Source organism: Macrotis lagotis, chromosome X, assembly GCF_037893015.1.
Source record: "Macrotis lagotis isolate mMagLag1 chromosome X, bilby.v1.9.chrom.fasta, whole genome shotgun sequence".
NCBI classification, from domain to species: domain Eukaryota; kingdom Metazoa; phylum Chordata; class Mammalia; order Peramelemorphia; family Peramelidae; genus Macrotis; species Macrotis lagotis.
In genome coordinates this window covers 678,304,828-678,331,925 of record NC_133666.1, presented here as the reverse complement: position 1 = coordinate 678,331,925, position 27,098 = coordinate 678,304,828, and the positions used below count along the sequence as shown (strand labels likewise).

Genomic DNA, 27,098 nt, shown 5'->3' with positions numbered 1-27,098 from the left:
AAAATGAGACTAGCAGGCTTACTTAATTAACAATCAAGACAATGGGTTATAAATTCATGCATCCTTACATTCCCCCACTTTCAATGTGGACTAGTACCAGAGCCTAAGAACTGAGCAGAAAACCAAGTAGTTGGGGCAGCTAGCTGGTGCAGTAGATAAAGCACTGGCCCTGGAGTCAGGAGCACCTGAGTTCAAATCTCGCCTCAGACACTTCATAATTATTTGTGTGGCCTTGGGAAAGCCACTTAACCCCATTTGCCTTGCAAAAAAAAACTTAAAAAAAAAGAAAACTTGAAAAAAAACCAAATAGTTAAGGAACCAGGCAAGTCATTAAAAGAGAACCCTGGGGCAGCTGGGTGGCACAATAGTTAGAGCACCAGCCCTGGAGTCAGGAGGACCTCAGTTCAAATCTGACCTCAGACACTAAATAATTACCTAGCTGTGTCACCTTGGGCAAGTCACTTAACCCTATTGCCTTAAATTAAAGAAAAAATTAAACTTTGTTTATTAAGAGAGAGAGAGAGAGAAAACCCTTCTATCCAAGAAGCAAAATCTTCTCTGATTCTCATGGTGCCTCGATGGCATGAGAAGGACTCACATGTAAAAGACCAAGCTTTCTCATTGTATTCAAACCAACACCAGAAGTCCTGTTTCCTATATTATCAGGTCACCAGGTTAAGATAATTCTGGAAGAGACCATGAGAAGGATGTCTTTACACAACATTCCTTTCACTTTAATCAACATAATGTGCATGTCATGTCATCATTCAGTTCATGTCAAGGTCTTCTTCCATCTCAAAAGATAACAATCATCAGAAGTAATACAGAGAAGGCAAGAAGGCTTCTGACACGATTTTGAGTAATCCAAAATTCAATTCAAATAATATTTTATCTTATTTGTCCTGTGGAAATCTGAAGGCTCTACCAAAATGTTATAGTAATCATAAGGACAATAATTCATGAATGTATTCGTGGATTTCACTGCACAAAGTATTCTATCTCAAAAATACATAGAATGAAAAACTTGCAAAACACAAAGATGCACCAAGGTAGATCAAAATCATGTGAGAAAAAATCCATATTGACCTGTATACTACTGGAATTGTACTAGGGATGCTTTCAGTGAATCTCCAAAAGAGGAATTTACTTATTCATACTAAGTGATTAATGTTTTGTTCTTCAATCAAGACAAAAACATCAGGGAAATGATGCCATGAATTGGATTTGAGTGAAGGGTGCTGTGCTAAATCACTAGGCTCATTTTCTCCTCCACAGGCATCTGGGTCCAGTGGTCAGATAGGAGGAATCAGGACAACTAAAGATGGTCCCGGATGCGAAACAATCAGGGTTAAGTGACTTGCCCAAAGTCACACAGCTAGTATCATATTTGAATTCAGGTCCTCCTGACTCCAGGATTGGTATTCTATATACCCACTTTACCACCTAGTATTCAATTACAAAAGCAAATATTTTATCCACTAGCGAAATAGTCCATAGAAAATTAAATATAAAAGAATAAGAGTGGGATAATGACTTGTGCCAAGGTTGTTTCTATATGAATTCCACATAAAACAGTTAGATGATATAACAATATCTGAAAAATATTATAGTTCCCAATGTATAAAACACTGTGGTAGAAAGGAAAGAAGAGGTGCTGCATGAACTAATTTTTTAAAGTTTTGTGGTTCTTTTGTCCTTACCAGACCCCCTCTATTAACTACAGATGGACCAATCTCAAAAAGATAATGAAAAATCCTCCCATAACAATGCTTTAGTACATAAACTGTAATGGCGGCAATCTTATACATCTTGGTGGCTTCTGAGAGCTACATTTAAATAAACAAGAATATGTATGACTTCCTGCTACACCAGCTCAGAGAAATAATTGCTTTGTTTATCCATCATATTTCCTCACAGACCACTTCTGAGCAAGAGAACTGTACTGCTGTCTACCACAGACACTATCAATCCAATGATAACATCAGTAATTGTTGGCTTAAAAAATAAAATTGACAATTTTTTGAGCCAAAAAAACTCCAAAAATGGAGAATGATTAAAAAGCTATTAAAAACAGACCAAGTGAAACCTTGGTCACACTATAAATTATTAGTGATCACAATATTTTTGAGGAATAATATTAATTAATCTAAGTAATATGTGGAAATATGGTTTGATAAAAAGAGCCATTTGACTTGGACTCTGGAGAGATTTGATCCTGCCTCCAAAAGTCACTTAACCATTTGGAGTCCAAGTTCCCTCATCTGGAAAATGAAGATGATCATAATACCCTAGGCTCTCTTTCCCAGGGTTATTGGGAGGAACAAATGAGATCAAGCAGACCTACAGAAATATCAGCTATCATTATCATCCTATTATATTAAGAATGATCAGTTTGAGAGATTCATCATAATCTGAAGATTTCTTCAAACTTAAGGAAAACATTTTTTTCAGTGTTATATTCACCAAATGTTAACTGTTGATGGCAAAAGAGGAATTTATTTTTTGTCCAGTGTCTCCTAGATTCATTTTTTTCTAAATCAAACCCATTTATGTTTGCATTTGGAGGTATAGAAACCTCCTATGTCCCTACTGTGTAGGTCGGGTAAACCAAAAACACAAAAGGGTAATGTTACTTTGTTACTTCAAAGTCACTCAGTACTCTATTTTCCCAAAGTCTACTGGCCTTATTCCAAAAGGCTTGGTAGAAATTGCAAATAGATCCATCCCCTGGGAGAGAGAGTTGCACTCCTATGTGCTAATGTAATACTAATTCTGTAAATGGATTAGTTTTGTGCCTTACTGTCAGAAATTTAATCTGCCCCCTCATTTTTTTAAAAAAGAGATAATTAGTAAGAGCCAAATCAGTCAGAAGTAAGGAAATTGACTTTCTTCTTAATTTCTTCTCCAATGTAAAGCTTCAGGGAAAACAGGACAAAGAGAAAAATTTCCCCTAAGTGTTTTTTTTGACAGAGAGAAAAGTAACTATAACTATAATCAAAAAATGTTCATGCAATTACAATAAAATACTATGTGACTAAAAGCGTCTCCTTTCTAAGGCAGTTTATCTTGATTATTTTCATATTTGGCAAAAGCTAAGAAAGCACAAGATATTACAATCAGATATAATGGATGAAGTCAGCCTCCTCAAAGCGCTCCTTTTGAGTGCTGATTGAAAAAAAAAGTTGGGTAGCAAAAGTCCAAAACAGTCAAAAAAAGTTTCTACAAATTTCCATCATACTACTGAGAGAAATTTACTTCAAAGAAATAATTAACAAGCATGTATATGGCACTACATGTTATCTCATTAGAGTCTCCCAACAACACTTCGGGGCAAGTGCTCTCATTATCCAGTACTCAGTAGAGTCCCTGACATGGGAAGCACTTAATAAATGTTTATTGCTTGATCTGTTATTCCTATTTTACAGTGAGGAAACTGAGGATGAAAAAGCAAAATGACTTGCTCAGAATCACATCTGAGGTGAAATTTAAATTCAGGTCTTTCTTTAACTCTAAGGTCCTGTCCACTTCCTCACCCAACTGAAATAAAATTTATTCATTCACCAAAACAGAATACTTATTATGTGCTCAGCCCTGAGGTAGAGGCTAAGAAGAAAAAGAACAAGACATGATTCTTAATCAATATTTGTTCATTGATTGGTTCCTAATTTCCAGAAATTGACAATTTAGGTGAACAAAATATACCCACATAAAAAGTTAAATAGGAATATGGGGCAACATTGACAATTCCCAATTATGAACATATTTTCCTTACCAAACTTTGCAAATCAGAGCTCATTTTCCCATTGAAATGTTTAAAAAAAAAAAGGAAGGGGGTGTGGATAATACATTCCAGGGCTAGCCCACCAAAGTCTACTTAGCTGCTAATGAAGATGAATGGTGGCACTGTAGAACCTACTCACCACTATTCCACAATTTCTGGAAGGAAATGGTTTCCCATTTAAGAAGGATATTATTTTCCCTTACCACAATAATATTCCTTCCAAGACACAAAAACTCTCATACATCCATAAAAGACATACAAACTTTTGTCTTCCCAAACAGCCAACTTTCCTCTAGCTCTGAGGGTGAGAGGAGAGCTCTAGGCCAATAAGCCTCCCAGAGATAGAAAATTCAGGGGGTTCGTTTCACTACTGCATCCATTGGAAGGAAAGATCTTGATGGGTAAGGAGGACTTGAATAAGCTATGACTTCTAGGAAAGCAGGAGTCTAACAGGGAAAGAGGATGGCTTCCAAGACACTGGCTCGCAAGGTTTTTGAAGAAAAACTGAATGCTATAGGGAAGAGCCAGGGACTACTTGTACATGACTGTCAAACAAGAAGTATAAATATTATATGCTTTGAGTACAGAGGAAATAAAAATCCTGTGGACCAGAGAAGTAAGGAAATGCTTTAAGGAAATGATATCTGAGTTAGGAAAAATCTGCAGGTAGTGTGTAAGTTATCAAAGGAGAGTTAATTTCTTGTTTCATCACTGACGGTTTACTTTTGGATTTGTAATCACACTTCTACACCTGTGACTGATATCTAAATGTTTAAAATGTGCAAGTTAGGGAAATATTTATTTCACTCTCAGGAATAAAAAAAAGATTACAATTAAATTAACTTTTTGATCTGCAATCATAAATATGCTGAAAATAAGCTCTACTACTATAGGTATTTTCAAGTATAATCAGTAGCTAATATTGAAAAATATACATATTAATTGAAATAGAATTTTTTCCTGCTCTAAAATGTTAACCATAAACTTCTAAATGACACCAATGGTTGGGAAAGACCAATACCCATGTATAAGCAGGTCTTTATTGAATGTCATACATTTGTGGCATACATATGTATGTGTTTTAGGATCTTCAACAGCACACTTCCATGTGCAGCAACAATTCACACTGAAATCCTATTTTGAGTTGCTATTAATGACAAGAACTTTGGATGATTTCATGTATAAGTGCTATGACATACCAGGTACCTAACTTTTAAGTTAATTACAGAACCTCTCAGGCTTTTGTTGCTTCACCTGTATAACGAGAAGCTGACTTAAATGCTCTCTAAGATCCTTCCCAGCACAAATACTTTGATGAGGATGATAATTTCATTTATTCATTAGTTTTTCACACTGATTGGCCTAAAAAGAAAAAGAGGAAGCACTGGCAGGAGGAAGCAGGCGGAAGCTCTTCTGAGGCTGCCCTAACAGGACTAGGTGAGGATGGAGAGAAGAAAACAGAAATGGGGCAAAGAAAGAAGGCGCCCGCTATCAATGGCATTCTGCCCAGGAATGTGGCTGTCCTTTCTGCATCTGAGTAACTGAATATGAAGAAGAATATCAATTGCTCACTTAGTCTATTCCTAACTCACCACCTAAGATGAGATGATTTCCAACTGCTATTATGAAAAGCTTCATGGGCAGAGACAACACTCAAGAGGGAGTCACTGATGAGTTTTCATTTCCATTGAATTCTAGGTGTCTATCAAGGCTCTGCCACTCTTTAAATAATAGCTCTTCCTAGTCAACACTAGACTCTAAGAAGACGAAACTCTTAAGTTACAAAGATCTACATGTACATGCTCTTAAAAGGTGGCAAAATAAAAGATAAATAGAAAGTTGAATTATATTTTTCCATGTTAGCAGTTTCATCTCTAGTGAAAACTTTGGAAGAGAATACATTTTAAGATAATACAATATTAAAAAAGGATATGCAAAGGCAATTTACAGATGAGGAAATCAAAGCGATCCATAGTCATATGAAAAATTGCTCTAAATCCCTACTTATTAAAGAAATGAAAATTAAAGCATCTCTGAGGTACCACCACACATTTCTCAGACTGGCCAATATGACCAGAAAGGACAGTGATCAATGTTGGAAGGGATGTGGGAAAATTGTTGGTGGAGCTGAACTCATCCAACCTTTCTGGAAAGCAATTTGGAATTACGTCCAAAGGGCAACAAAAATGTGCATACCCTTTGATCTAGCAATACCACTACTGGGTCTATACCCTGAAGAGATGATGAAAAAGGGTTAAAACATAACTAGCACAAAAATATTCATAGTAGCCCTGCTTGTGGTGGCAAAGAATTGGAAATTGAGTGAATGTTCATCATTTGGGGAATGGCTTAACAAACTGTGGTATATGTATATCATGGAACACTATTGTTCTATTAGAAACCAGGAGGGATAGGAATTCAGGGAAGCCTGGAGGGATTTGCATGAACGGATGCTGAGTGAAATGAGCAGAACCAGAAGAACATTGTACACCCTAACAGCAACACGGGGGCAATGATCAACCTTGATGGACTCACTCATTTCATCAGTGCAACAATCAGGGACAATTTGGGGCTGTCTGTGATGGAGAATACCATCTGTATCCAGAGAAAGAACTGTGGAGTTTGAACAAAGACTGAGGACTATTACCTTCAATTTTAAAAAAACCCATTATCTTATTATGTAATTTTGCTATCTCTTATATTTTATTTTTCTTCCTTAAGGATATGATTTCTCTCTCATCACATTCAACTTAGATCACTGTATACCATGGAAACAGTGTAAAGACTAAGAGACTGGGGCGGCTAGGTGGCACAGTGGATAAAGCACCGGCCCTGGAGTCAGGAGTACCTGGGTTCAAATCCAGTCTCAGACACTTAATAATTACCTAGCTGTGTGGCCTTGGGCAACCCACTTAACCCCATTTGCCTTGCAAAAAAAAAAAACCTAAAAAAAAAAAGACTAAGAGACTGCCTTCTGTGGGGGGATGGAAGTGAGACTGGGGGAAAATTATAAAATTCAAAATAAATATTTTTAAATAAATAATGCAATATTCACAACCAAAATTAATATGCTTCTATTAAAAGAAGGGCAGCTAAGTGGAGCAGTGGAGAGAGTGCACATTCCAGAGTCAGGAGGTCCTGAGTTCAAATCCTGCCACACATATTTACTAGCTTTGTGGCCCTGTGCAAATTGCTTAACTCTTTTTGCCTCAGTCTACTCACCTATAAAATGAGCTGGAGAAGGAAATGGCAAATCACTGCAGTATCTTTGACAAGAAAACCCCAAATGCATTTACAGAGAGTTGGACATGATCAAAATGACACAAAAACTGCTAAAAGAAAAAAGTACTGAAAGGACTTTATATTTTGTACAATTAAATTTTAATGGGATCAATTCCCTTTCATTATTTCACTAGAATCAACATTATTTCTACATAGAGCCAATATAGATATTTCTATGTAGACCCAAAAGGGAAAAAGTATTTTCAGTTTAAGAATAAAATAAATTTCATTTAATAAATGGTTCAGATAAGGATTTTGTGATAGAGAAATCACGGAGAAAGAAGCAATACCTCTTTACATCATTGTCCAAGTTCAAGAAATCGAATAGATCAAGAATCATTGAAAGCAAAACATTTCTCTAAAATAAGAGTTGCATTTCCATTTAGAGTGTTATTATTGAAGGTTACATCTTGGGCAAATAGAACCAATAAGTTGAAAATATTGGCTATTACCCACTGTAGTGTTTTACTACATACACCACAGTTAGCATTCCCCAGAATCAATTCTTTCACTAAAGGATGGCTCCTTTGGGTAATATGCCAATTTCAGAGGAATTTTAGTCCCAAATCTCAGAGGACTTTTTCCTAGATGTTATCTCTAACTCATCATAATCTGCTCTGAATTTCGGTCATATGTATCCACAAGAAATTTCCCTATAATTAGATTATCAGCTCTTTCAAAACAAGAACTACACTATTTCATCACTGTGGCCCTATTACCTAAGATGCTTGGGAAAAATTCATTCATTCAGTAAACATTTTATTTGTTTAAACAACTTTATATTGCTAGTCTTTGCTCTTATATCACCTGGGTATACTACTCATTGTATCCCTCTCCTCATCTCTTCTTAAGAACCATTACCTAAAACAAGAAAAAAAAGGAAGGGAAAAAAATAGCTCAGCAAAACCGACCGACATTCACACAAGTCTAAATTTATATGCAGTATTCCTCCACTTCTGCAAAAAAGAGGGAAGGGACAAAGTGTTCTCCTATCTCTTAATCGTGCTAAGTTTCCACAAGAATTTAATTCATGGGTTTTTATATGCTAGGCACAGGTTAAGTGCTGGTGATACAAAGGCAAAATAATCCTTGGCCTCATATAATTTACATCATAGGAATTCAGCAAGGTGGATACTTCTATCACTTGGTTGGGTCTTATCTTTTGTTGTCAAAGAAGACCAAAATGCCATCACTGCTTGAGACAAATGACAGTGTGTCCCACTGTGGTTGATCAGACCAATGTGGGCTCAGAATGCTCCACCATAGGTTGGGCACAAATAGTCCATTATAGGGATCAAGTATAGTGTTTTAAGATTTGCAAAGTGCTTTACAGATATCTCATTTGATCCTCATAATAACTCAGGCAGTAGTAGGTGCTATTCCCATTTTACAGATGAGGAAACTGAGGGAATAGCACTTGCTGTCTCCCAAGCCTGGGATTATTTTCCCTCCTCTTCTTGGCTCCTAACTTCTCTGACTTCCTTCAAGTTTTCCTAAAATCTCATCTACAAAAAGCCTTTTCCTATTCTCTTTACTACTAGTGACCTTCCTTTTTTTGTATCCATCCTATTTAAACAGTAGTTTGCAAGTTGCCTCTCCCACTAGACTGTGAGCTTCTTAAAGACAGGGGCTGTCTCCTCCCTTTCTTGTAGCCCACCCCCCCAAGTGGCTGGCACCCAGCAGGGTTTAATAAATGTTTGTTAACTGAGAGTCTTCCTGAGCCAGGCCAAGAGCTCCTTCCACTGGTCACACACCATGGGCTTAGACTTGGCAGAACCTCTTGAGAGCTCATCCAGTCTGCCCTTTAAGTATGAAACCCAGAAAAATCAGGTGCCTGGCCCAATGTCACATGGTTAGGTCCTAAGTAGCAGAGTTAGGACTGAAACCCAGGTCCTCTTGCCTCCAAATCCCTTGTTCTTTCAAAGTTCCAATTGTTTCCCTCCTATAATGGCAGGGTCAAAACCCAACAATCTCACAGCAAACCTCCAAAGCTCCAACAATTTTCTGACAACTACTCACAGCCATTACTAAACACAAAACCTGTTAGAGCCAATTGGACTTCCCAAAAATTGTACTTCAAAAGCATTCAGGAGCATCATCCCCAATACCACTGTCTTCTTCATCATTAACATTTAAACATCATTTTAAAAAGCCACTTGATATAAATGCAATTACAATGTCTAAAATGTCTGCATAGTTTGATCCAGAGATTCCATTACTGGTCTTATACTTCAAGGGGGAAATTGATAAGAAGAAATTCCTTATCCATAGACATCAAAATAATTACAAAATCACTTTTTTTGTGATAGCATAGAATTGGATACAAAGAGATGTCACTCACTTGAGGAATCACTAAACACATTACATGAATCTAATAGAATATTACTGTGTTGTAAGAAATGATAAATGAGATGAACACAGAGAAATATGAAAAGATCTGTATGAACTGATGCAGAATGAAGTCAGCAGAACCAAAAACAAAAACAGTTTGCTATATTTAAAATGGAAAGAACAATCACAAACCCAAAAAGTCAAAAGTAAATGTAAAATTATAAAGAACAAGCAGGGCTCAAAAGAAGATTCACAGAGCTGGGAGATCCCCCCAGGGGTTGGATGTTGCAGGGCTGTTTGTGAAATTTTTCCAAAAATGTTGCTCCATTGTGTTTATTTTTTTCCTCTTCTTTTTCTTTTGCCTTTAAAATGATATTTATTGGGTGGCTAGGTGGTGCTGTGGATAGTTAGGAGGACCTGAGTTCAAATTCAACCTCAGGCACTTAATAATAACCTAGCTGTGTGACCTTGGGCAAGCCACTTAACCCCATTTGCCTTGCAAAAACCTTAAAATAAATAAAATAAAATGTTTTATTTTCAATGGCATGGGGATGAGATATGTTGATATAAAAAAAGGCATCAATAAAACTTTTTTTTTAGGTTTTTGCAAGGCAAATGGGGTTAAGTGGCTTGCCCAAGGCCACACAGCTGGGTAATTGTTAAGTGTTTGAGACCAGATTTGAACCCTGGTACTCAGGGCCGGTGCTTTATCCACTGCGCCACCTAGCCGCCCTGATAAAAAATTTTTAAAAATAAATGGTGCTTTAGGCTTTGAAAAACACTTTACATATAAGTTCCTTCCTGTTCTCCTTTTTGTACCCCGCCTCAACATCCCAAAATGTACCTTGAACAATTAAATGTTCACTGGACTGGTTAAGCATTAACCTTTCGCTAATGAAACATATCTCCTTTTCACAGATGAAGAAAATGAAGCCTGTGAGATTAAATGACTTGCCTAAGGTCACAAAGCTAGGATAAAAAGCCAGGTCTTTTTGATTTCAAATGCTCCTATTTCGTGGAGGTTTCCATGAAAGCTGCTGCCCAAACTCTGAGCCGGAAGAAAAGCCCCACGGAGATCCAGAGACCCAAACTGTGCCTCGTGCGGATGGCAAGGCGCTGGAGGCCAGGGAGGCCCCAGGCTCCCCCCGCCCTGCTCAGGGGGTACCAGGCCCCCGGGGCGGGGCGGGGCGGGGCCGCGCCGGGGGCGGGGCGGGGGCGGGGCTCGGCCGCGCGCTCGGATTGGCCGGGCCGCGGGGAGGGAGCTTCAAAGGCGGCGGCCGCACCTACCAGGTCCCGGATGAGCTGCTCCAGCAGCCGGTCCTCGGCGGCGCTCTCGGGGGGCTCGGGCGTGGGGGCGGCGGCCCGGGGAGGGGGCGGGGCCAGCGGGCACTCCCCGCCCCCCAGCAGGCTCTGGGCCAGCTGGAAGTAGCCGGCGGCGGCGGCGCCCCCGGGGGCGCCCCACGGCGCCCCCGGCTCCGACCCGCTGCCCCGCCGCCGCCGCCCGCGCTCCTCCCGCTCCGCCCCCGCGGGCCGCCGCCTCTTGGCCGGCCCCTCCCGCCGGGCCAGCTCCTCCCGCCAGCGGCGGCGGAACTCCTCCAGGCCGGCCTCGGCCATCGGGGCGCGGCCGCGACAGGGGGGGCCTCCCTCAAGGGAAGACCCTTGATCCTTAAACTGGGGGCCTCCCTCAAGATGAAGGGGAGCCCTCCCCTCCAAATCAGGGGGACTCTCCCTCAAGGCGGACCCTTAGAGAAAAGGGGCCCTCCCTCCGAGATCAAGAAGAGAGGGGCCCTATCACCCCCCAATCAAGAGGGGTGCCCATCCAGGGGGTCCCCAAGATCCAGGGGAGCCTTAGCCCGAGACCAAGAGGAGCGTCACACACCGCTGAGGGGGAGCCTCGCCCCGAGGTCCCGGGGAGCTACCACTGCAGTCGGGGAGCCCCTGAGGAAGGAGCTGAAGCCTCGCCCCGAGGCCAGGACTCTGCCTCCCCGAGCTCCCCCCAAGATCTCGGGGGGCGCCGTCACGCTGAGGTCGAGGGGAACCCCCGCCCCGAAGTCACCAGAACGGCCCCTGTACCCCCAAGATCAAAGGGGCCCCGGCCACTCGGCAAAATGGGGGCCCCCCCTCAAAGTCCCGGAGCCCCCCGGGGCCCAGCTCCCCCACCCCCCCGGCCCGGCGCCGGCCCAGCAGCGGCGCCCCCAGCAGCGGAGCCGGCCGCTTCCTCCGCCGCCTCCGGAACTGTCCCCCCGGCACACGGATCCGCCGCCGGAGCCGGAAACCGGCGCTCGGAGCCTCGGGTTCCGGCCGCTCTCGGGCGCACGCGCAGTCCTGCGCCTTCCCGCCTCCCGGCGCGCTCCCGCAGCCGGACGCGCGCGGCCCGGGCTCCCGCCGGTCCCGGCTGTCAATCTGGAGGGCGAGGGGCGGGGCGTGCGAGGGGAGCCGGGCGGGCCAGGAGCGAGCTAAGCGCGGAGGCGCCGGACAGACCCTCCCCCCCCCCCCCCCCCCCCCCGGTACCTCCCAGTTTCCTCGGGATCCCAGATCAATCCAACAAGCCTTAGTCCGGATGCGCGGGATGAGACAGTGAACTTGGAAAGGGAAAGACCTGGGTTCAAATCCTCTCCACAAACTTGGGCTTCCAGACGGGAATCAAGCTCCAGAGTCCTCTTGCAGCTCGCAGTGCAGGAAACTGCGGCTCTGTCAGGCCTCTAGCTGCCTCATCAGTAAAATGGGGGCTGGGGGAAGGGGGCCACCCTTCTCAGTCTGTGAGCCTAAATTAATGGTATGCCTGGCAACGAGATAAAAAGATGGACGGATGGATGGATAGATGGATGGATGGATGGATGGATGGATGGATGGATGGATGGATGGATGGATGATGGATGGATGGATGCATGGATGGATGGATGGATGATGGATGGATGCATGGATGGATGGATGGATGCATGGATGGATGATGGATGATGGAAGGATGCATGGATGGATGCATGGATGGATGGATGGATGGATGGATGATGGAAGGATGCATGGATGGATGGATGGATGGATGGATGATGGAAGGATGCATGGATGGATGGAAGGATGGATGGATGCATGGATGCATGGATGGATGTGGATGGATGATGGATGGATGGATGGATGGGATGGATGATGGAAGGATGCATGGATGGATGCATGGATGGATGATGGATGCATGGATGGATGATGGATGCATGGATAGATGGATGGATGATGGATGGATGGATGGATGGATGGATGGATGATGGAAGGATGGATGCATGGATGGATGATGGATGCATAGATGGATCATGGATGCATGGATGGATGGATGATGGGTGCATGGATGGATGGATGGAAGGATGGATGGATGCATGGATGATGGATGCATGGATGGATGCATGGATGGATGTATGGATGGATGATGGAAGGATGCATGGATGGATGATGGATGCATGGATGGATGGATGGATGGATGATGGAAGGATGCATGGATGGATGGAAGGATGGATGGATGCATGGATGATGGATGGATGGATGGATGATGGATGGATGATGGAAGGATGCATGGATGGATGCATGGATGGATGATGGATGCATGGATGGATGGATGGATGATGGAAGGATGGATGCATGGATGGATGCATGGATGGATGATGGATGCATGGATGGATCATGGATGCATGGATGGATGGATGATGGGTGCATGGATGGATGGATGGAAGGATGGATGGATGGATGATGGATGCATGGATGGATAGATGATGGAAGGATGGATGGATGAATGGATGGATGATGGATGGATGCATGGATGGATGGATGGATGGATGGATGGATGATGGATGCATGGATGGATGGATGGATAGATGATGGAAGGATGCATGGAAGGATGGATGGATGCATGGATGATGGATGCATGGATGGATGTATGAATGGATGATGGATGGATGGATGGATGATGGAAGGATGCATGGATGGATGATGGAAGGATGCATGGATGGATGATGGATGCATGGATAGATGGATGGATGGATGGATGATGGAAGGATTCATGGATGGATGCATGGATGGATGATGGATGCATGGATGGATGGATGATGGATGCATGGATGGATGGATGGAAGGATGGATGCATGGATGGATGATGGATGCATGGATGGATGGATGATGGATGCATGGATGGATGGATGGAAGGATGGATGGATGGAAGGATGGATTGATGGATGCATGGATGGATGGATGCATGGATGCATGGATGGATAGATGATGGATGGATGGATGGATGGATGGATGGATGGATGATGAAGCAGGGAGGGAGGAAAGGAAGGATGGAAGGATAAACAAAGGGATAGGTGATAGAAAAATAGAGAGATAGAACAAAATGGAAGGACGAAGGGTGAGTGGATGGATGAAAGGATGGAAGGACAGGCGAAGGGATAGATGACAGAAAAATAGAGAGATAGAGAGATGAAAGAAGGAAAAGTAGATGGATGGATGAAAGAAGGAGGGAGGGAAGGAAGGAAAGAAAGAAGGATGGATGGATAGATGGATGGATGATGGATGGATAAAAAGATGGAAGGATAGACGAAAGGACAGATAATAGAAAATAGAGAGAGATGGAAGGACGAAGGGTGGGTGGATGTATGGTTGAAAGAATGGAGGGAGGGAAGAAAGGAGGGAGGGAGGAAAGGAAGGGTGGATGGATGGATGGATGGATGGATGGATGGATGGATGGATGGAAGAAAGAGGAGGGAAGAAAGGAAGGATGGATGGAAGAATAGACAAAGGGATAGGTGATAGAAAAATAGAGATGGAAGGAGGAAGGATGGATGGATGGATGAAAGAAGGAGGGAGGGAAGGAAGGAAAGAAAGAAGGATGGATAGATGGATGGATGGGTGGGTGGATGATGGATGGATAAAAGATGGAAGGACAGACGAAGGGATAGATTATAGAAAAATAGAGAGATGGAAGGAGGAAGGGTGGGTGGATGGGCAGATGGATGGATGGTTGAAAGAAGGAAGGGAGGAAGGGATGGAGGGAGGAAAGGAAGGAAGGAAGAATGGAAGAAGGAGGGAGAGAGGAAGGAAGGGTGGATGGAGGGAGGGATGGAAGGATAGATAGGTGAATAGGCGATGGATAGATAGACAAATGATACATAGATAGATAGATAGATAGATAGATAGATAGATAGATAGATAGATAGATAGATAGAAAGAACACTCCTGCCCTCAAGAGATTACATTCTATTGAAATATTACCAACCCGACATAGTCTGGTGAAATGTAGTGCTGACCTCAGAGTGAGGAAAAACTTACCTCACTTCTATATATTGGCTGTGTGACCTTGAATTAATCACTAAATCTCTCAGTTCTCCAGCATACTCTCTGGAATCATTAGAATGAGAGCTAGATGGGACCTTAGAGTTTTCTTATTCAGCTCTTTCATTTTACAGAGAAAATTGATAGGATGAAAGATTAAGACCTGGAAGGGACCCAAGAAATGACCCAACCTAGTGGTGTTAAAATCAACTAGGAACAGATCCCTACAAGCAATATATTGATGTGGAAAATCATATATCAGCATTAACTATGTTGTATTTATTTAAACTTCTCAGTTACATTTTAATCTGATTCAGGCAGCATTCTGGAGATGTTTGACCCTTGCCCTCTTTTATTTTTCAAATGAGGCTTAGGGAGATTAAATAATTTACTTGCAGGAAGTCCCTGTGACTATGAGCATAAGAGGCCTCTGACTGGAGAGTCAGCAAATCTAGGTTTGAAAAAAAAAAGATGATTAGGGGCAACTTAAGTGGTGCAGAGGATAGAGCACCAGCCCTGAGGTCAGGAGGATCTGAGTTCAAATCCAACCTCAGACAATATTTACTTAGCTGTATAACCTTGGGCAAGTCACTTGCCTTGGCAAAAACAAAACAAAAAGATGACAGGCAATATAGGTAATATATAGCAGGGACAGTGAGGAAGCACCATAGTGCACAAATTGCCAGGTCTGGAGACAGGCAGGCCTGACTTCAAATTTGACCTCAGATACTTATTATGTGTGTGACCCCTGAGCAAGGCACTTCTCTCTGTTTACCTTAGTTTCCTCATCTTGAGAATGAGCTGTAGAAAGAAATTCCAAACCACTTCAGTATTTTTGACAAGAAAATTTCCAAATAGCATCATGGAGAGTCAGACACGACTGGAACAACTGAACAACAATGTATAGAAAACCAGCTACAGAAAAAGACTTGGATTTGAGTCAATTAATAAACTTACATTCATAGTAATCATCTACAATGTAATGGCATTATGCTCAATATACTTAGGGATACAGTTACCAAAAAACCCCTGGAAAAAAACAAAGAGAAAGAAAGAAACTATCTTCCTGGAGGAGGATTTATTTTATCAGCAGATCCAATATGTACATATGTTTTTTATCTAAGACTCAGATTCCTGCTATCACTTGCTGATCACCTTATTATAATGGAGCCAGGAGGGAATTCCCAAGGCACTCTGATGCTTGATGAAAAATGGGGAAGAGAGTTTTACTCTTTGGAATTGTACTCATTGCTTATCCCTTTTGAAAATCCATCTTTTTCTATGACTAAATAAATCTATTTTTGTTAAATGTCAAATGACCTCCAGGTATCTCAGCATTTTTTTCCAATACAAAACAAACTACCAGGGGACTTGCCTAAGTCAGGTCCAGTCAGGAATAGAGGAAAAGTCAAATTGAGTCAATAGCCATTTATTAAGCATTTCCCAAGGGCCAGACACTGTCTAGGAGATCACAGTTTAATGGGGGAGAGAAAACATTCCAACAGCTATGCACAAAAGAGATATTTTGGAAATGTTGGTTTGCATTGTCTCCAGGGCAACCAGTTTGATAGGTGCTGGAGGACTGAAGCTCAGGAAAGATACCAGACCTAGATAGAAAGATCTGTAAAACATCTACATAGAGATGATATTCAAGACCAGGGAAGTGGATAAAATCACCTCGAGAAAGTGAGCAAAAAGAAAACAGGGTTCAAGACAGAGCCTCGGGGTACTCCTACAGTTAGATTTGAATTTTTGATAAATGAATTTTTTTAAAAATCACATTAAGACCAGGAGTTCTGGCCCTGCAGTATTCTGTTTTGGAAATGTTCAGTTTGAGGTGTTTGTGGGGCAACCAATTTGAAATGTCCAATAGGGATTTAGGGCTGAAACTCAGGAGAGACAGACATATAGTTCTGCATATGGAGTTTTTGGCACAGGGATGATAAATGGGGGGGGGGGGGGGGAGAACAGAGAGAAAAAGAAAAAAGAGAGAGAATGTGAGGGAGAAAAGGAGAGGAGGAGGGGAGAGAGAGAGAGAGAGAGAGAGAGAGAGAGAGAGAAAGAGAGAGAGAGAGAGAGAGAGAGAGAGAGAGAGAGAGAGAAGAAACAAAACAGAACCCTAGAGTATACTCATATCTAGGTTTGAACGTTTGATAAATGATTTTAATCACATTAAGATACCAGAGTAATTGCAAATCATTGCTCCCCTCCTTGTCTCAAAGGAAATTGAGACACATGAGACTGAGAAGGGGCAGTTATACAGGTAGGATGAGAAACCAGGAGACCGTAGTATCAGAGAGTAAAAAACGTGATCAATTAGGTCAAATGCAGCAGAAGTAAAAAAGGCCAAAGACTGGGGGAAAGCCCACAAGATCTGTCAATTAAGAGATCGTTGATAATTTCATAGAGAGTGATTTTAGTTGAATGATGAGGTGAAAAGCCAGATTGCCAAAGACTGAGGAATTAATAAGGGGGGGGGGGAAGATCCCTCTGATAGTTCTGACATTTTGTGGACTATTGGACTCAAGCTAAACCACTTACATTTTTAGTGCCCCAGTTCTCAATGAATACAAGTTACAGAATAGATGCAGATAAATATTTGTGAAGGGAGTTTCTGAATCTGGATTTTCCTACATCAAGAATCCTGAAACACCTAATACAGTGTCTTATAGCTGACATTTATCATAGGATCATGATGGAAGGACCTTCAGAGGCCTGATAGTCCAATCTCTTCACTTGATGAGGAAACTGAGGCTCAGGGAGGTTAAATGGTTTCTAGGATGATGCAATTGGTAAATGGAAGCAGGATTTGAAGAGAGGTCATAGGATCACAGATTCTTTGGAAGGGTCACGTAGCCTTACTCCTTTCTGGCATCTTCCTGGGGAGAGACAGACATATAGTTTTTATTGGTGGGCTAGGTCTCTAGAGGGTGACTGACTACCACTACACTCAAGTTTCTAACACTGTTCCTGAGTTTCCACCAGTAAGAAATACTCAGTAGACTCAATTAGCTTTTAGAAAAAAGTTTTTTTTTTAATGGAGAAGCTAGAACAAGAACATTTAGTAGGAAACATTTCTTCTAAATTGGGAATAAGTTCCATCTTTGTTTATACAAGGTACTTTGGGGAAAGTGGAATCAGACCTATTGGAGGTTGTAAAAAAACACATGCATCAAATGTATATTGTTAGGGGCAGCTAGGTGGCGCCGTGGATAGAGCACTGGCCCTGGAGTCGGGAGAACCTGAGTTCAAATCCAACCTCCGACACTTAATAATTACCCAGCTGTGTGATCTTGGGCAAGTCACTTAATCCCCCATTGCCTTGCAAAAAAAAAAAAATTTTAAATATATATTGTCCGACTCTGGGAGTCCTTTTCTCTTTTTATAGAGTCCTCATGAGGATCCCGTTAAGAATAGTTCCCTGCTGAACAAATAGGACCTTCGTGCTCTTGATATGGGAGAGTTCGGTTGTTTCTGTAATGAATCACAAATCGACCAGGAGAGCAGGTGGAAAAGAAAAGAGATTCATTAATAAGTCATTTCAGGGGCGGCTAGGTGGTGTAGTGGATAAAGCACCGGCCCTGGAGTCAGCAATACCTGGGTTCAAATCTGGTCTCAGACACTTCATAATGACCTAGCTGTGTGGCCTTGGGGCAAGCCACTTAACTCCGTTTGCCTTGCAAAAACCTAAAAAAAAAAGTCATTACAACACAAAGAAACAGAAAGTTGAAAAGATCTTTAAAATCCACCCTGGCTTTAGGGATTGTAGTTTAACCTGACAGGCTGAGGTCAGAAGAAAGAGGAGGCTCAGGCACCCTTCCCCCCACCAAACTCTCCTTAAATGTCCCCTCAGGGTCCATGGGAAAGACTGTGTTTTGGAAGTGGTCCTGGTCCTGTTTTGGAGAGTTTGCCTTTGGGGGTGATTGGAGAGATTGGAGAGATTGGAGAGATTGTTTCAGCTCAGGGTGGTCAAAATCTTTGTAGGAGGTAGTTTAAGATGAGTAAGTATTCTAGCATCCAGCTTGGCCCATTGGTGAAAGTAGGGCCAAAGTCAAAGTGAAAGTCAAGAGGAAGTGTTCTAACAATGCAGAGGTGACAAGGATCAATACCCAAAAATTCAGGGTTCTAACAATGCAAAAAGATTACAAAATTTCTTCCCATGCCCATAATTCCCTGCTTCACTCTGAAGGGCAATCTCTCAGTTAAAATCACAATCATCATTTCTTTCTGCCAAAAGGGATCTCAGTGGTGGAAATTTCACCTTTCCTCTGTCCTTGGCCACAACTGACCAGTGACCACTGCTACCACAAAATGAACTTCTGATGGGAACTAGGTCTTTAGAACTTAACTAAGAAACCTTAGCTCTTCAATCTTAGAATACTCACCTGAGAATAAACTCAAAGATACAGAAGCAGTCAAGAGTCCACATAGCCTCATGGTCTGCTGGAGTGAAGTAGGGATGAGAGAAGGGGAAGGGAAAAAACATTTATTAAGTACCTATCATATACCAACCCTAGGAGGTCGATGCTATTATCATTTTCATTTTATAATTGAGGAAACTGAGGCAAACAGGTTGACTTGCCTGGAGTCACATCTCAGACCTGAGGCCAGACCTAGTACTCCAATTTAGCAGGCAAAGAGAAAGGGCTACCACCTCTCCTACTCAGCTTAAAATAGTATGACCTCCTTTCCCAGGCACCAAGAAAAGAGGAGAGATGGGAGGACCCCCTCTTGTGTATATACACACTTAGTTCCAGCTCCTCAGTTTCTGAGAAATCAGTTCTCCCTGATCCTCAGTCAATGAAAAAACATTTTATCATCACACAATACCCATCCCTCATCACCATGACCATGAACAGATTCCTCTCCAAATTTTCATACAGTCAAGACAACCAGAACCAGATAGAGAATATTTGAACATGCTCTTTAAGACTATATCTTATTGGTCAAGGTCTCCCACTGTATCTGGGGATGTTACCAGTATTCTTGACCTATGGACTGTGATACTTCTGGAGAAGAGACTGAGGTTGATGACTTTACACAGCCCTACATACCTTAATCTTATTCATCACCCTCCTTATATCAATGGTCCTCTGAGAATGAAGGATGAGGAACAACCCATAAAATGTAAAATACAAATGTGAAGTAAAATAATGAAATACATGATATTATTCTTATTCCTGATATTTGAGGATCACAAGGGGAGCCAGTGGTCTATTCACTCGTCTTTTTTGCTATGTCCATTTTTCCTGTCATACTTTTCCTTCCAATTCTTTCTCTAGTGTAATTTCTCATTAACAAAAAGAAATGGATATGTTGAAAACAGAGAAGCATGAAAAGACTTTATATGAACTGATGCAAAATTTAGCTGAACCAAGAAATAATAAACACCTTAAAGCACACAAAAATGTAAATGGGAAAAAATGGCTCCCACAAAATTCTTGCAAAATTAGAAAGAATAAGATCTACATCCAAAAGGAGTTTTTAAATTATTTTATCTTTGTAATTACATATTATCAATGTTTTTCAACATTCATCCACATGCATACATACATTTTTAAGTTACATAATTTTCTTCCATCTTCCCTTCCCACCCCCTTCCCCTCAGTGGTGAATAGTCTTGTGTTTAATATGTTTACAGATGAGTCTTTTTCGGTATGAGCAATTAGGATTAAGGGAAAAGAAAGAAAACCATGAGATAGGAGAGAAATACATAAGAGAAATTTTTTTAAAAAATGAATATAGTGTTCATTCAGATTCTGTAGGGGTTTTTGTATTTGTTTTGTTTTGTTTTTCTTCCTTTGGATGGTGATAGCATTGTCCATAGCCAATCTCCTGGGGTTGTCCTGGTTCTCTGAACTGCTGAGAGGAGCTGCATCCATCAAGGTTGATCAACTCATAATGTTGTTGTTAGGGAGTACAATGTTTTCTTGGTTCTGTTCCCCTCATTCAATCTCAGTTACTATAATTTGTTCCATGCTTCTGTAGAGTCTGACCATTCATGGTTTCTTATAGAACAATAGTATTCCATAGCATTGGTATATCATAACTTGTTCAGCCATTCCCCAATTGAGTAGCATCCCCTCAATTTCCAATTCTTTGCCACTACAAAAAGAGCTATTATGATATTTTGGAACATGTGGGATTTTTCTCATTTTTTATGGTTCCTTCTGAATATCTAGCATTGATATTGCTGGGTCAAAGGGTATGTTCAGTTTTATTGTTCCTTGGTCATAGTTCCATATAGCCCTCCAAAATGGTTGTATTAATGTCCCAATACTCCCACAACCCCTCCAACATTGATCGTGTTCCCCCCTTTTTTTAAGGGTTTTTTTAGGTTTTTTTGAAAAGAAAATGGGGTTAAGTGGCTTGCCCAAGGCCACACAGCTAGGTAATTATTAAGTGTCTGAGACCGGATTTGAACCCAGGTACTCCTGACTCCAAGGCCAGTGCTTTATCCACTACACCACCTAGCCACCCCTCATTTTCCCTTTTTGTCATCTTAGCCAATCTGGAACCTCATAGTTCTTTTAATTTGCATTTTCCTAATCAGTAATGATTTGGAGCATTTTTCCATATGATTATATATGGAGCTTTAATTTTTTTTACTTAAAAACTGTCAATTCACATTCTTTGACCCAAAGAAGAGTTTTGAGACGACATCTCCTCCAATCCTTTACAGATATGTGTGGGGTGGAGTATATTGGAACACTGAATTTAATGACAAACTTTTTTCCTACATATTATTCAATTTTCCTATTTTTTTCTCTTCCTCTCTTTTTTTGATAGAAAGAATTTTGATATGAAGATTAAAGGTAGAACCTCGGGGCCTGAAATACAGAACTGGACCCAAGAGAAGTAGAGGGAAATGAGGGAATTTTGACTTAAAGTGACCCTAGGAGTTCTACATGATCACATTTCCAGTCCTGGGGACCCTAGTTCTGAGGCCCTCATGAGAGTTTGGCAATACTCTAAGGATTGGATCAATGAACAATCATTGATTAACTGTCTGCTTTGTGTCTCAGGCATTGAGAATACAAAGACAAAAAATTCAACATCCTTGCTCTCAAATAGCTTATGTTTTATTAGGAATTAGTAGGAATTTGATTGAAGTGATGTCTTCTACCTTTACTAAAGAAATCATTTTTGTCAGTAAATTATAATATGTTTGAATTTCCATTGGGATTCAGTTCTGGAGATGTAGAATCTCATCTTTTATACATCAAAATCTATAGATCAAGGGATAGTATTCATTTTAACCTGGAAAATGCTCTTGATTTGGACCTATATACACCAACAAAACAAGAAAGATCAGTTTTTCTAATTGTGCTTACCAACAGAAATATTAACTTCGTGATAATTAATTATAACATTGTTAAACCAGTAGCATCAAATGAATAAGGTTAAGGGAACCCTAGCTATTTCTAGGAATGAGATTTTCCCCTTCCAGTTCTAAAAAAAATTAGAGTCATGGATTTACAGTTGGGAGGAAGTAGAAATGGAAGGAGGGAGTAAAGGAAGGAAATAGGGAAGAAAAGATGGCGGCAAAGGAAGAAGGAGAAAAAGGAAAAGAAGAGGATGAGGGAGGTAGAGAGAGAGAGAGAGAGAGAGAGAGATCCTATTTAATAAGTATAGAAAATTATTACAACTGCTGGATAAACTTTTATCTCCCTAAATATCTACTAGTTAATTCTCTCTTTTCTTCTTCCTGTGGTTTCCCAAATCCAACCAAAATGAGAACATAGGATCATAGAATGTTAGAGCTGGGAAGGATTTAAGAACAGAAAATGGAGAGGGAAATTGGACTATAGAATATCAGATCTGGGAGGGGTGTGTCTTAGAATATAGAAATAGCTAGCTAACATTATAAGGTTTGCAAAATGCTTTGCATATATTATCTAATTAAATTCTTCCAAAGACCTTGGGAGGAAAATGTCATCAGTACCCCCATTTCATAGGTGAGAAACTTAAGGCAGACAGAAGTTAAGTGACTTACTCAGGGTCACACTGGTAAGTCTCTAAGGCAGAATTTGAACTCAGGTAGGACCAGAGCTCCATCCACTCACTACAGTACACAGCTGCCTCAGGAAAGACATTAGAACATAAAATCTAGATGAACATTGAATGTCATAATGAGACTGGACCAAAAAAGAAAGGATTTGGAATTTTTAAATGGAAAGAATCTTATAACCCGGAATATCAGTGCTGGAAGTTACCTCAAAATTCATCTATTCCAACCCTCTCTATTTTATAAAGGAAACTACTCATATTATCTTTGATTTTATAGTTGAGTACACAGAGATTCAGAGAGGCTGAATGACTCACCCAGGATCACATAACTGTGATTATGTGGTTAAGTGGCTGTTATAGGACTTCTAAATCTATGAATGTCTTGATTAATTTATTAACTAATAATGTCTCATCTGTGATTTCAATGACCTTTGTTATGACATGTAATAAGGTGGGATCACAACTACTCTTCCCAAGTCTCAACTCTAATATTCCTATTAGATGAGAACACAGCTTGATTAAATCAATCAATTAGAAGTGTGAAACAGGTGTGAACAAGGTCTGGCATCTTCATTTCAGACTGATGCTACAGGAAGTCTGTTCAGATTGGTTGAAGAATTTGTTTGAAGTTACTCCCGAGGGTCTTGTATAAAACTAGAAAGCTAATTTAGAAAGAGAGAGTCTGGTCACTTAAGAAAGAAATCTTACAGTCATGTCCCTGGGAAGGAATTGATTAGGAAGGCGGGGGCACTTCCTATAATATATAAATATATTTACATCATGCAAATGTACATATAGTGAAATATCATATATTTATGGAATATGTAAACTATGTTTATGTAATATATACTATACATAATATATAGCCATTGTTTAATATAATATATAATGTATAAATATATTTATATACATATAGTATGTAATTAAATATCATGTATATCTACTACTACCACCTACTACTACTACTACTACTACTACTACTACTACTACTACTACTACTACTACTACTATCACTACTATTACTACTAGTCTTTTGATATTTAGGAGTATTACACCAACCACCAAAGTGATTATATTTCTTATAGTGAGGGGTATGCTGTGCAAAGCATCTTCTCACTTCCCTTTACCAGAATTGTTTCGCCCCATGTCTTGATTGATAGGAAACAGAACTATTGGAATTGGTCTGGCTACTGCAGGAGTCTCTTGACCCTAAATTGGTTTTGTTTCCTCCCAAGTCATTGAGGCACCATGGCAAGCAGTAGCATGTGTTCTCTGACAACAGACTATATGAACTATATTTACATTTATATGTATATATAAATTAAAAACAACTCTATACAATGTAATTTCCAGGGAAGGAGGGCATTGGCAACTGGAGGAATCAGGGCAGAATTCCTGAAGGAAATGATATCTGAGCTGAGATTTGAACTCTTCTGTGAGGGAGAAGTAAAGAGAGAGAGAGAGTACATTCTAGGTTTGGAGGGTAGAGGTTTGGAGATAGAAATAAGCTCTGCCAATTATTATCTGTATGACCTTCAATAGACCTCTTAGCCTCCGGTACCTCAGTGTCTTCATCTGTGAAATGGGAGGATCAGATTAGATGACTAAGGTTCTTTCTAAGTCTAGAGCTTCTAATTCAAGACTCAGCTTCTGCAAAACGTCTTTCCTGGTCTTCTTTAATCTTAATGCCTTCTCTCTGTTGATTATTTCTAATTTATCCTATTTAAATCTTGATTGCAACTGTGAGTGGATCAACTTTGATGGCCGCAGCTCCTCTCAGCCATTCAGAAAGCTAAGAGCACCCCTGGGAGATCTTCTATGGACAATATCAGCCACAACCAGAGGGAAAAAGCAAACAACCGCCCCCACCCCGCAGGATCTGAATGTTCACTTTTTCAAAATTTCTCTTGTGTTTTTCCCTCCTCTCCCATGGTTTTTTTTTCTTTCCCCTTAACCCTAATTTTTCGTTCAGAAAATTACTAATATGTAAACATGTTAAACACAAGTGTACATGAAAAGCGTTCACTAGACTGTTCACCTCTGAGGGGAGGGGGCAAAGGGAGGGTGGAAGAAAATAGTGGAACACAGATAAGCAAGTGGATGAATGTTAAATATGCAATTGGAAAAATAAAATGAAATACCAATTAAAATCACAAACACACAAAAAAAATCCTGGTTGTATACAGCAGCTTGTCTTTACCATTAGACTGTGAGCTCCTTGAGATAAAGGACTGTTTGTTACTGTTTTTTCCTTTTCTTAAAAATATCTCCAGCATTTAGTGATGTATCTGCCATACAGAATCGGGGCTTTATAAGCTAGTTTGGGTGTCAGTCATTTAATCTCTCAGAGTCTCAATTTCCTCTTCTATAAAGTGATCAAGTTAAAGTATGCCTCGGATAGATGACCTTACACATTATTTAATCCCTCAGTCTCAGTTTCTCATGTGTAAAATAGAGATTGTTGTTTAATCATGTCCAACTCTTTGTGACCCCATTTGAGGTCTTCTTGGCGGAGATAACAGAAGTGGTTTGCTATTTTCTTCTCCAGTTCATTTTACAGAGGAAGAAACTGAGGCAGACAAGATTAAGTGACTTCCTCAAGATACTTCTCCGGTTCCTTTTACAACTAAGGAAACTAAGGAAGACAGGTTTAAGTGACTTGCTCAAAATACTAGAATGGTTTGCCATTTCCTTCTCTATCTCCTTTTACAAATGAGGAAACTGAGGCAGACAGGTTCTCACTTCTAGAAAGTATCTGAAGCTGAATTTGAATTCCAGGCCTGGCACTCTATCCGGTCACCTAGCTACCCCATCATAAAGCTACAGTCTTTCCAAATGGGAAGGGGTCTTGGAGCTCATCCAGTCCATCCCATACAAGGAAAAACATTCCCGTGTTACCATTTTATTGCTTCCCTCACTGGCATATTGCAAGCAAAGAGTCGGGCAGCCCTTCAAATGGCATATAGAATGTTACTGAAAGAATGCAGGACAGTGGCAAGTGAGCTAGATTTGAATTTAGTGAAGCTGCTCTCTCTACTGGGCCATGCTGCCCTCTTTGACCTCAGGCCTCAGTTTCCTCATTTATAAAAGACGGGATTGGGTAGTTGGATCCTGAGGACCCTTCCAGATCTTGTTTTATATCTGTGATTATTATCTCGACTCCCACATCCCTCATTTCTAAAGAGGAGGCTGGTCTCTTCTGTGCTGGCTGCTGGGACTCTCCCAAGCACCACCCACTGAGGCAGCCTCTTCCCGGGGCTGGAGCCGGAGATCGAAAGGGCAGTCTTCCAAACAGGGTAATAATCGTCCCATTAAAATTAATGTCCGTGAAGAGAGCCATTAAAAGCCTGCAGATTAAAGGGGAAATTGTTCAATTTAAACCAAAAGGGCTTTTTAAATAGACACTGGGTCTTAATTCTTGGAATGCTACACCCCTGCAATTTATCAGATCCCCGTTTGCAAGGACAGGGGAACGATAAGCAGCATTCTGGGCAGGAGGCAGGCAGGGATCCCAACTGGAGAAACTGATCTTTAGCCAGAATCAAGTTTGGGTTCTTAGAAGTCCTTCACCGGCAGTAGCCCTGGGTCTGAATATTGGTTCAGCCACCTATGTGACAGCTGTGTGACTTTGAGCCATCACTTAACCTCTCTGGACTTCAGCTTCTTTTCTGTAAAATGATTGTAAATTTTTTAGACTAAGTGATTTCAAAGATCTCCTTTAGTCCCCAATCTGTTATCCTAAGGGCCTGAACTCGCTTACCCTCTCCATAAACTTGACCATGAGACAATGAGAACCAGACCTTCCCTTCTAGGTTCTACTTTATTAGGACAGTAGAATCTTCTGAAGTTCTAAGACCCTACCAACTTCTGCCTTGTGTTGTAGTGGCTCATTCAGTTTTTCCTCTGCCTAGATATCTGAGCACTGTGATGATGGTGGAACTGCTCGGAATCTTCCCAGGGGGAGGGGGCAGGGGCGCAGTTGGAATCCCAGGTCCCTTAGGTCAGTAGTCTGCTCTATAGTCTTCTATGTCCTTTGAGTACCGAGACAGATTTCTGTTTAGTAGCACAGTGGTGGGAATGAAAATGGGGAAGAGAAGGGGCATCAGGGGAGAAGTGTTCTAATCTGGCACTGTCACCAAATTGCTGTGAGACTGGCTAAGTCTAAGTCTCGTTTCCTCATCTATGAAATGAGACTTCTGAATGAGGCCCATGACCCCTACAATTCTGAAATCTGGTGGTTTTGCTTTTTCCAGACTTAACAGGACCTGGGTGCCAATCCTCCCTGAGCACCTAGGCTCAATTTAAACACCTATAGCTGGATGGGACCTCAAAGACCATCCAGTCCAAGTCCCTCATTTGAGGGTGGAGGAAACTGAGGCCTAGA

The 27,098-nt window shown here is 41.1% G+C and overlaps 1 protein-coding gene across 1 annotated transcript in view; it reads right to left on the bottom strand.

The window, feature by feature from the left end:
* FBXW8 (F-box and WD repeat domain containing 8) overlaps nucleotides 1-11,527 on the bottom strand; it is a 111,016-nt gene extending 99,489 nt beyond the window's left edge. The window contains exon 1 of the mRNA XM_074205912.1: nucleotides 10,682-11,527. Within this exon, the coding sequence (XP_074062013.1) occupies nucleotides 10,682-11,008 (327 nt within the window). The 5' untranslated portion in view covers nucleotides 11,009-11,527. The remainder of the gene's footprint in view (nucleotides 1-10,681) is intronic.
* Nucleotides 11,528-27,098: the final 15,571 nt, after the last annotated feature.